The 12,434-nt window shown below is 43.7% G+C and overlaps 1 protein-coding gene across 1 annotated transcript in view; it reads right to left on the bottom strand.

Moving 5' to 3' along the window:
* LOC143289036 (propionyl-CoA carboxylase alpha chain, mitochondrial-like) overlaps positions 1-12,434 on the bottom strand; it is a 47,524-nt gene that overhangs the window by 25,503 nt on the left and 9,587 nt on the right. Inside the window, exons 8-12 of the mRNA XM_076597822.1 lie at positions 9,700-9,778; positions 4,367-4,469; positions 2,802-2,896; positions 1,388-1,470; positions 578-715 (exon numbers count right to left, since the gene is read on the bottom strand). Of these exons, the coding sequence (XP_076453937.1) occupies positions 578-715; positions 1,388-1,470; positions 2,802-2,896; positions 4,367-4,469; positions 9,700-9,778 (498 nt within the window). The remainder of the gene's footprint in view (positions 1-577; positions 716-1,387; positions 1,471-2,801; positions 2,897-4,366; positions 4,470-9,699; positions 9,779-12,434) is intronic.

The raw sequence follows: 12,434 nt of genomic DNA, 5'->3' as shown, positions 1-12,434 counted from the left end.
GTCTCTGGGAGTGCAGATGGCAGGCCGTGTCAGGGTGGACTTCAATCCACTTGCTCCTGCCAAGTTCAAGTGACTATCCTAACTGCTGCCTTTTCAAGAGGAAATTGTAATAATTGTTGCATCTGTAATAATTCAATCAACAATCACTCAATATATCAAACAAATTTTGACTATAATTCAACTTTTTTGTTTGTTTGCTTTCTTTCAAAAACAATTTTTGCACCAGTCGTGAAAAAGAAACAAAAAAAAGAAAAAAAGAAAGAGAATACTCCTTGCCTGTCTATAACCCTCGTAAATAAAGAATTTGACTTGGCCTGACTTGGTGCCGACCCTTGACCTGACTTGACCCGACCCTTGGCCTGACTTGACCTGACATTTGACCTGACCTGACCCGACCCTTACCATGACTTGATCCGACCCTTGACTTGACCCGACCCTTACCCTGACTTGACTCGACCCTTACCTTGACTTGACCTGACCCTTGACCTGACTTGACCCGACCCTTACCCTGACTTGACTCGACCCTTACCTTGACTTGACCTGACCCTTGACTGACTTGACCCCACCCTTGACCCACCTTTGGCGACACGCAGCATCTGGTGAACGATGTCGATGCCGGTGATGAACTCCGTGATGGGGTGTTCCACCTGCAGTCGCGTGTTCATCTCCAGGAAGTAAAAGTTCCGGTTCTTGTCCACCAGAAACTCCACGGTACCTGGGGTGGACAGGCAGTCAGGGAGTTGGTCAGTCGGCCATTTCTCTGGGGGAGGAGCTGCTGTTTGTCTCTATACTATAATGCTTTGTGACTATTCATTCTAATTGCTTTTTGTTTCTTTTTTCAGCCAAGTACCTATGTATGCTTACGTATGTATCTACGCACTTATATCTGTATTATGTATGTGCGTTAAAAGAAAATAAAAACAATAAAAAAAAAAGAAAGAAGATTAATCAATAAACCAGACTGATGACCAACAGATTAATAAATAAATTGAATCAATCACTGACAGATGAATCAATAAACTGAATCAATCACTGATAGATTTATAAACAAACCTTATCAACAACAGATTTATTGATAAACCAAATCAATGACCAACAGATTCATCACTGAACCAAATCAACGACAGACTGATGAATCAATAAACCAAATCAATGATCAACAGATTCATCACTGAACCAAATCAACGACAGACAGATGAATCAATAAACCAAATCAATGACCAACAGATTCATCACTGAACCAAATCAACGACAGACAGATGAATCAATAAACCAAATCAATGATCAACAGATTCATCACTGAACCAAATCAACGACAGACAGATGAATCAATACCCCAAATCAATGACCAACAGACCAACCAGATCAACAACTGAAAGACCCTCACCAGCGGAGTCGTAACCCACAGCCTTGGCAAGAGCCACCGCCTGGTCCCCCATCTCCTTCCTCATGCCTGGGTCCAGGAACACACTGACACACACACACACACATGCATAATTATGCACACACACACAATTATGCACACACCCACACATGCATGCACACACACATACAGCGACACACACACACAGACATAGACACACATATGCACACGCCCATATTTGTACACACACACAAATACATATACACACACATGAAGACATACACACACACATGTGCAAAGACACACACATTCACACACAGAGACATGCATAAACACACACACACATGAAGATACACACACAAATACACATAAGCGCACACACACATAAATACATACACAGACACGAAGATACACAAACGCACACACAAAGACCCCATATGCACATGCATGCGCACAAACACACAACTGTATGACTTAGAAACAAAGAAACAGACGAAGCAAAACAAAACTGAAAAGGAACCGGCAGAACGAACACTGGATAAGTCAATGACAACGGGTGATTTTTCGTACTCAAAATAGGTCAATGGTGATGCTTCATCAAATGACGGCAATAAACTCTGAATAATGGACATTCACAAAAGAATATCCTGATCAATAACTCTTTACTGTAGAACATCTTGCTTAACCAACCTTTGATCACAGAATGCCCTGATTAATAAACCTTTGATCTCGTGGGCACTTTTACTTATCTCTGATTCGGCAGTATCCAAGTTAGGTCTGTAAAATGACAAGCTGGCTTTCCTTTTTTCCCTGTCTCTTTTCATGTCTATGTTTCTCATAAAAAAAAAAGTTCTTTGGATAGAATAAATCTTAACACCTGGGTGTAAGCGACCACAAGCAGACATGTGACTGCTACAGATACAAAGAAATTCCTTCGAATTGGGAGTATAGCTGCCTTTATATCGCAGTTAAAATGCCCACATGCATAAAATCCCGTTCACAGACACTAGTGAAGATGGGAGATGTCTAGAACGCAGAGAGAAAGAATCATTGTCACCTACTTCATACATTTGTATTGGTTTGATTAGTTCAAATATCTGTCTAAATCGATAGGCCTGAAGCTTTGCTGAGAGAGATAAAACCATAGTCCGAGTCCTGTCAGTCTGTCTCTATGTCTTTTTTTTTTCTCTGTTTCTTACTTCTGGTCTCTTTTCTTCTCTGGAATTTTCGTCTATACATGTAAATGGTGGTGTTTTTTTTTTCCTTCTATGTTTTCCTTTTCTCCCCCCTTGAACTATTTGAAAAATTCTGACATGCAATAAATATGATAATGGATGTGTATGTTGAAAGGTTTGAGTTTAAAACAAAAACAAAACAAAACAAAAAAAAAACCAAGAGAAAAAGGTTAAGAAGAATGATGGTGGTCATGTGGTCTCACCTGGGGGCCTCCTCTATCACCTTCTGGTTCCTTCGCTGGATGGAGCACTCTCTCTCGTTCAGCCAGATAGCGTTGCCATGGCGATCACACATCACCTGAGCACAGGCAAAGGTGCATGTCCTTCAAGAGAGGTAATCCATGTTGTTTGTTTTTTGTTCTTTTTCTTTTCTTTTTAAAGTGGTTTCACAAAGAATTATCATTTCTTCTTCTTCTTCTTATGCGTTCGTGGGCTGCAACTCCCACGTTCACTCCTATGTACACGAGTGGGCTTTTACGTGTATGACCGTTTTCACCCTGCCATGTAGGCAGCCATACTCCGTTTTCGAGGGGAGGGGGGTGCATGCTGGGTATGTTGCTGCTTCCATGACCCACCAAATACTGACACGGATTACAGGATCTTTAACGTCCGTATTTGATCTTCTGCTTGCATATACACACGAAGGGGGCTCAGGCACTAGCAGGTCTTCACATATGTTGACCTGGGTGATCAGAAAAATCTCCACCCTTTACCCACCAGGCGCCGTTACCAAGATTCCAACCGAGGACCCTCAGATTGAAAGTCCAACGTTTTAACCATTCGGCTGTTGCACCCGTCAAATTATCATTTCAAGTCTGGGATCCTGGGTTCAAATCCTGGAGGCAGTGGGTGGGTTAAGGGAGGGGAGATTTTTCCGATCTCCACGGTCAACATGTGTGCAGACCCCATAGTGTCTGGACCCCCTTTGTGTGCATACACATGCACAACATCAAATACCCACTATATAGATCCCATACTTTAGTCTGTGTTTGTTGGATTATGAAAACATAGACCATAACCAGCATGCACTCCCCCAAAAAAAAACATAAGTATAGCTGCCCAAATATCAAGGTACTAACAGCTATACACAAAAAAAAAAGCCCACAAGTTGATAGAAGTGAACCCAGGACTCACTCCCTTAAACAATGCAACCTTCACTGAATTAAGACCAAGGCCCTGTATAGCTTAATTTGTATTTGCAATTGAATTTCTTTTGATCACAACAGATTTCTCTGTGTGAAATTCAGGCTGCTCTCCGCAGGGAGAGCACGTCGCTACACTACAGTGCCACCCATTTAAAAAATTTTTTTCCTGTGTGCAGTTTTAGTTGTTTTTCCAATCAAAGTAGATTTTTCTACAGAATTTTGCCAGGGACAACCCTTTTGTTGCTGTGGGTTCTTTTACATGCGCTAAGTGCATGCTGCACACAGGACCTTGGTTTATCGTCTCATCCCAATGACTAGCGTCCAGACCACCACTCAAGGTCTAGCAGAGGGGGAGAAAATATCGGCGGCTGAGCCATGATTCGAACCAGTGCGTTCAGATTCTCTCACTTTCTAGGCGGGCGCGTTACCTCTAGGCCATCACTCCACAATCTGAAGGACATGAACAAAGAGGTCTTTAAACTCAGCTCTAAGAATGAACACAGAAGTTGCAGCTGATGAATGAAAAAACCCAACAAAACACAAAACAAAACAAAGAAACAAAACAAAAATCCACCCACTCAAGTAAATCCATTGGAGTAAACTCCTGCACTAAGCAGGCTTACCTGAATCTCAATGTGCCGTGGGTTGACCACAAACTTTTCAATCAGCATTCTTTCGTCACCAAAACTGGACTTGGCTTCCTCTGTGCACAGTCTGAATGCAACCCTGAACAACACACACAGTGAACACACAGTGAACACACAGCACTTAACACACCCTGAACAACACACACAGTGAACACACAGTGAACACACAGCACTTAACACACCCTGAACAACACACACAGTGAACACACAGCACTTAACACACCCTGAACAACACACACAGTGAACACACAGCACTTAACACACCCTGAACAACACACACAGTGAACACACAGCACTTAACACACCCTGAACAACACACACAGTGAACACACAGTGAACACACAGCACTTAACACACCCTGAACAACACACACAGTGAACACACAGTGAACACACAGCACTTAACACACCCTGAACAACACACACAGTGAACACACAGCACTTAACACACCCTGAACAACACACAGTGAACACACAGTGAACACACAACATTTAACACACCCAGAATAACACACACAGTGAACACACAGTTAACACACAGCACTTAACACACCCTGAACAACACACACAGTGAACACACAGTTAACACACAGCACTTAACACACCCTGAACAACACACACAGTGAACACACAGTGAACACACAGCACTTAACACACCCAGAACAACACACACAGTGAACACACAGTGAACACACAGCACTTAACACACCCTGAACAACACACACAGTGAACACACAGCACTTAACACACCCTGAACAACACACACAGTGAACACACAGTGAACACACAGCACTTAACACACCCTGAACAACACACACAGTGAACACACAGTGAACACACAGCACTTAACACACCCTGAACACACACACACAGTGAACACATAGCACTTAACACACCCTGAACACACACACACAGTGAACACACAGCACTTAACACACCCTGAACAACACACACAGTGAACACACAGCACTTAATACACCCTGAACACACACACACAGTGAACACACAGTGAACACACAGCACTTAACACACCCTGAACAACACACACAGTGAACACACAGCACTTAACACACCCTGAACAACACACACAGTGAACACACAGCACTTAACACACCCTGAACAACACACACAGTGAACACACAGCACTTAACACACCCTGAACAACACACACAGTGAACACACAGCACTTAACACACCCTGAACAACACACACAGTGAACACACAGCACTTAACACACCCAGAACAACACACCCAGTGAACACACAGTGAACACACAGCACTTAACACACCCTGAACAACACACACAGTGAACACACAGCACTTAACACACCCTGAACACACACACACAGTGAACAAACAGTGAACACACAGCACTTAACACACCCTGAACAACACACACACACACACACAGAGTGAACACACAACACTTAACACACCCTGAACACACACACACACACACAGTGAACACGCAGCACTTAACACACCCTGAACACACACACACACACACACACAGTGAACACGCAACACTTAACACACCCTGAACACACACACACACATACACAGTGAACACGCAGCACTTAACACCCTGAACACACACACACAGTGAACACACATCACTTAACACACCCTGAACCCACACACACACACAGTGAACACGCAGCACTTAACACACCCTGAACATATGCACACACACAGTGAACACACAGCACTTAACACACCCTGAACATACGCACACACACACAGTGAACACACAGCACTTAACACACCCTGAACATACGCACACACACACAGTGAACACACAGCACTTAACACACCCTGAACATACGCACACACACACAGTGAACACACAGCACTTGTGCTGTATTACTATTTTCTCACAACAGATTTCTGGTGCGAAATCGAGTCTGCTCTCGAAAACTAGAGTGCATCACTACAGTGAGAGCACCTCCCCCCCCCCCCCCCCCCCCCCCGCCCTCAAGTGTATTTATCCTATCAAAGTGGATTTTTATTCAGAATTTTGCCAGGTTCGCACCTATTGTTGCGATGGGTTCTTATTAAGTGCTCTTAGCTCTTAAGTACATGCTACATACAGGACCTCCGTTTATCGTCTGCTCTGAATGATTAGTATCCAGACCACCATTGAAGGTCTAGTGGAGGGGAAGAAAAACTTGGCGAGCGTGGGATTCGAACCTGTGCATTCAGATTCTCTCACTTCCTAGGCTGGTGTGTTACCACCTGGCCAGGCCTTTCAGTAACAACCAAAGCCCAGTTGTAAATGGAGTATACTAAAAAGTGTGTGTGTGTGTGTCAAAGCAGAAAACATTTCTGACTGAAAAAAACCCCACAAACAACAACTAACATTAACCCTCTTACCCCCAGGTCGCTCAAACTAATCACCCCTGAAATCCCATGCCAAGGCGAATAACTCTTGTGATTTTCGATAGTGGGTAATCATAAATATTGATTAAAACTATAATTACCTTCTTTTGTTGCACATGTTTATTTTTCCTGCTTTCTACACATAATAAAATGCAGAAGAATTTTTGTTTCCAGGCTCATGTTGCTTTGCATTTACACACACAAAAAAAATTATCAAATTTGATGGTCAACTTTGAAAAAAAATCTTTTAATTACAGTATGATTTTCTTTGAAATGAGTTTATCTGGTCTGCAGTGACTTCTAACACATCTTCTTTTAATTCTTTTTCTTTCTCAACTTGAATTCCAACAATGAACATGCTGATTTTTATGTTCTTTTCATTTCGAGGGATGGTGTGTTTTCCTATGATGGTCGGGAGAAAAACAACAGCAAACAAACAAAAACAAACAACAAACCTACCTCACATGTATTTTCTCCATAATGAAAAGAAAAATATAATCCATTTAACTAGCAAAATCAGGGCGATTGTGCAGAATGCCAATAAGTATCAGTGCAATCAACAACTGACAGTATCGATTCTGACGGTCTGGTGATTGATTTATGATTTCGGAGGTCCGGCGATCGATTCACGATTTCGGAAGTCCGGTGATCAGTTCACACACAAGTACCAAATGCACTCTCATTATCAGTAAAACTCAGTCAGTGGATGTCTAGGTCACTCAGTACGATCGACTTTTACAAAATTCTCATACAGAAATCATCTTCAGAATAGTCGTTTGGATTACGCTACTACGATCGACAGTCATGGAACTCATCTTGCAACTTTGAAACTTCAAAACTTTGGCAAAACTTAACAAATCAGTAGTATATTCCACTGAGCTAGCACAATCAGGAAGATCGTGCAGAATGCCAATAAATATCCGTGAAATCAAGACTAACTCACTGACAGTATCAATTTCGGAGGTCCGGCGTTTGATTCATGATTTTGGAGGTCCGGTGATTGATTCACATTCAAGTGACCAACTTCATACTCATTGTCGGCAAAACTCAGTCAGTCGATATCTAGGTCACTCAGTTCAATCGATTCTTACAAGATTCTCATGCAAAAATCATTAAAACGGTTCAAAGTCATCTTCAGAATCGGCGTTCAGATTACGCTAAAGCTCTCGTCTTGCAACTTTAAAAATTCACAACTTTGTCAAAATTCAAGTAAATCGGACTCTGAAAAGTGCAAAATGCATGGCAGGAAGTGCCGAAAACAAGGCTGTGAATCTCGCAAGAGTCTCATTTATGTAAACAACAATGGCTGCGTCCATAGTAAACACGTGTTTAGACGACGGTACCGGGTGGATTACGGTGTTACACTGCAAGCCGACATTGGGTGTGTTAAGTGTATAATGGTTAACACTGATTACAGTTTTTGCAAAAAGTCTGCTCAAAACAGAACAGAACTACACTTAATACTAGCAAGAGCAAAAACAATCTCTCCACAACCCTATAAAAACCCGTACACCCTCTATAAAAAGATGTCTTGGGTTACATCATCTGTGTGTGTGTTCAAAGGACAGTGGTATTATACTTCATGAACACTGTAAAAGCATACATTATCAATAAACCGCAAGCACGCACACCCACACCGAGCAAATGCTGTACACCTGTATCAAATCTGGTATCAAAACGAACACCACCCTGCCTTCAAACTTTACCGATTAACTCTTTCATCCCTGCAGCACGGTTTTCCGGTTTACAGGATTTTTACCCTTCATTCCTGGAAGCCGGAAAACCGTGCAGCAGAGAATTCCCCCTTTCCTTCCTGCAGCCCGGAAAATCGGTTCTCGCGGTAAGCGCTTTGAACTTCCCGCGAGTCGCGTCATCAGTGCGCGTCATCTATCCTTGACCGGGTCACTAGCGGGGCAGTGTTTATGAGTGGAATGGATGCCAGACACCCCCTTCCCCCTCCCTAGGCCGTGGGAAAGTGGGCGCCGCTACATTCTTGCTGATGTGCTGTGTAGACACACGGACACAGAAAAACGGAATGTGTAGAAAGTTCGGATTGTGACCAGTTTTCTGATGATGAGTTTCACAACGCTCTAACAGATAATGATTTCGATCTGTTTCAAATGAATGACGAGAGAGTGCAATTAGCTGTTGCTACAGAAGCACAGATAGCGGGTGATGAAAAGTTAAAGTAAGAAGTGTAAAAAATTGTTGTGTATACTTGTGCAGTAACTGGCATGACTGCTTCAAGGTATATCACACACGTGTCACCTTTGTGTGGCATATTACGTGATGATTGTGACATGGACATGCGTATTTAGAGACAGTATCGTTTCTGAATAGTTTTTGTTCAAGAATTGTGTAAATAATGAACTGATTCTGGCGCAGTGACTGCTAGTGTAGTGAAAGGCATATAATATTCTCTTTGAGACAAAGTTCAAATCATTCATGTGATAAGGACAATAGTAGTGACAATTGTGACAGTTTTTCGTGGATATGACTAGCAGTGTGGCACTGAGATACATGCGAGGCACTACTCGGTAAGTACCTGCATGATGTGCATACTCTGCAAGCAAAACACTGTCCTGCATGTAGTACGTAGTTGTATGCATTGTGTTTGATCCCAAAGTCACCTGTTTTACACCTGAGTGTCACCAGAGATGTCACCCTATAGTGTCAACAGGGTCTCAGACAACTTCTCACATCAATTCTGAATACAACAGTATATGACAATCTTAGTGTACTGTAATGAGCCGCGTTACCGTAAGCCTCCAAAATAAGTACCCTGCTTCATACTTTCTTTCTCTTCTCTAAATCCAGGAATGAAGGGAATATGTGAATGGTAGGGATCTCAGAACAAGGGGGAGTAATGGTTCATAGAAAAATAGGAACGAAAGAGTTAAAAAAAAAAAAAAAAATCCCCAACAGACTGACCTGGCTTCCTCATCAGTGTTGGCCACTCTCATTCCTTTGCCGCCTCCCCCAGCCGACGCCTTGATCATCACGGGGTAACCTGGAACCACACGCCACGTACTGAGGCCAAAGTATAGCATCATCATCATTGTATTTCTTCTTTTTCTTTCATGGTCTGCAACTCCCACGTTCATTCATATGCACAAAAGTGGGCTTTTCTGTGTATGACCATTTTTACCCCACCATGTAGGCAGCCATACTCCATTTGTCAGGGTGGGGCGCAGGCGGGGGGTGTATGCTGGGTATGTTCTTGTTTCCATAACCCACCAAACGCTGACATTGATTACAGGATATTTCACATGCGTATCTGATTTTCTGCTAGCGTATACACACGGGGAGGGGTCAGGCACAAGCAGGTCTGAGTGATTGGAAAAATCTCCACCCTTTACCCACCAGACGCCTGTTACCAAGATTCAAACCTAGGACACTCAGATGGAAAGTCCAACGCTTTAACCACTTGACTATCGCGCCCATCATCATCACTGTATTTCATTTTTTATGGAAATGTTCTACACAGACCTAAGACAGGCTCACAAGGCCTGATCAGCGCATTGGGTTATGATGAGGTCAAGCATCTACCGTAAAGTTTGGTCTATAAGCTGCCACTTTTTCTCCCAGCTTCAACCTCTGCGGCTTATACAATGATGCGGTTTATCTGAGGATTTTAATGACTGTCACGTTCTCGTCTATTCTTAGCTGCCCTTCAACTCACCAAAATCATGATTTCTGTTCATGAATCTTTGGATGAGTTTCAGGTTAGTGTGCTAACTGTTCATGTTTTAAAAATCAAATCCGCACACGTTAAAGCATTCAGGTCTACTCTGCTCAAGCGCACACCCTCATCATGCCGAAAACACGACGTAACGCCTATGATGCAGCCTTCAAATTGAAGGCGATCAACCTAGCAGATGACACTGCAAGTGACGAACCAGCAGTGACCTCTACCTTGTGATCATGTTCATCAGGTGAAAGTGAGGCTGAAGTCAGTGACAAGATGGCGGAGGAAGCTGTGCTGGTTCTCTTCAACTTGGACACTGAAGGCGAAGATTTCAGGGGATTCAGTGAACAGGACGACGTTGAATAAATGTGACTATCCCTAAATTATGGATCTTATTTTCGTTGTGTTTATATATTTATTTATTTTTTTGTGGCACTAGCAGTGTTTTCGCTTGCTTTTCTTGGTGTTGTTTCCACTTGTGTTTATTTCATAACCTACAGTACTGACAGCTTTTCTTAGTATCGGTATGTGTTCCGGTACCAGTAGCCAGTACGGCTTATGTGTGTATGAAGTTTAATTTTTTTCAAAATTTAGTGGGTGTGGCTTATATACCAGTGCGCTCAATAGACCGAACTTGACGGTACTCTTTATTTTTTCCTGCAAGGCAAGGCAAGAAGTCTGTTTCATGTGCCAAGCAGGGGCACAGAAACATTATACATCAACGTCTTCGACGCACACCATATAAACAAAAAGAGTGATGTCAAACAGTAATCAAATAAAAAACGCCCACATGAGCAAGCAGGCAAACTTGCTACAAATACCATTTTAAAAACTGTGTAGCATCATTCACAGCTAACACACATTACCCACCTCTTCCCCTCACAAACAAAACAATCTGGCAGCTAAGGGCGAGGAGGGATGATGGGATGACAGGAAGTGTGGTACAATCATGTTTGTCCTGACAGAAGGTGTGGCATGGTCATGTCTGTCCTGATAGGTGTGGCATGGTCATGTCTATGGTCATGTCTGTCCTGACAGGAGGTGTGGCATGGTCATGTCTGTCCTGACAGGAGGTGTGGCATGGTCATGTCTGTCCTGACAGGAGGTGTGGCATGGTCATGTCTGTCCTGACAGGAGGTGTGGCATGGTCATGTCTGTCCTGACAGGAGGTGTGGCATGGTCATGTCTGTCCTGACAGGAGGTGTGGCATGGTCATGTCTGTCCTGACAGGTGTGGCATGGTCATGTCTGTCCTGACAGGAGGTGTGGCATGGTCATGTCTGTCCTGACAGGAGGTGTGGCATGGTCATGTCTGTCCTGACAGGAGGTGTGGCATGGTCATGTCTGTCCTGACAGGAGGTGTGGCATGGTCATGTCTGTCTGTCCTGACAGGAGGTGTGGCATGGTCATGTCTGTCCTGACAGGAGGTGTGGCATGGTCATGTCTGTCCTGACAGGAGGTGTGGCATGGTCATGTCTGTCCTGACAGGATGTGTGGCATGGTCATGTCTGTCCTGACAGGAGGTGTGGCATGGTCATGTCTGTCCTGACAGGAGGTGTGGCATGGTCATGTCTGTCCTGTCCTGACAGGAGGTGTGGCATGGTCATGTCTGTCCTGACAGGAGGTGTGGCATGGTCATGTCTGTCCTGACAGGAGGTGTGGCATGGTCATGTCTGTCCTGACAGGTGTGGCATGGTCATGTCTGTCCTGACAGGAGGTGTGGCATGGTCATGTCTGTCTGTCCTGACAGGAGGTGTGGCATGGTCATGTCTGTCCTGACAGGAGGTGTGGCATGGTCATGTCTGTCCTGACAGGAGGTGTGGCATGGTCATGTCTGTCCTGACAGGAGGTGTGGCATGGTCATGTCTGTCCTGTCCTGACAGTTGTGGCATGGTCATGTCTGTCTTCACAGGAGGTGTGGCATGGTCATGTCTGTCTGTCCTGACAGGAGGTGTGGCATGGTCATGTCTGTCCTGACA

This window comes from Babylonia areolata, chromosome 13 (assembly GCF_041734735.1).
Source record: "Babylonia areolata isolate BAREFJ2019XMU chromosome 13, ASM4173473v1, whole genome shotgun sequence".
Taxonomy (NCBI): Eukaryota; Metazoa; Mollusca; class Gastropoda; order Neogastropoda; family Buccinidae; genus Babylonia; species Babylonia areolata.
The sequence above is the reverse complement of the archived record's forward strand: the minus strand, read 5'-3'. Positions and strand labels throughout refer to the sequence as shown.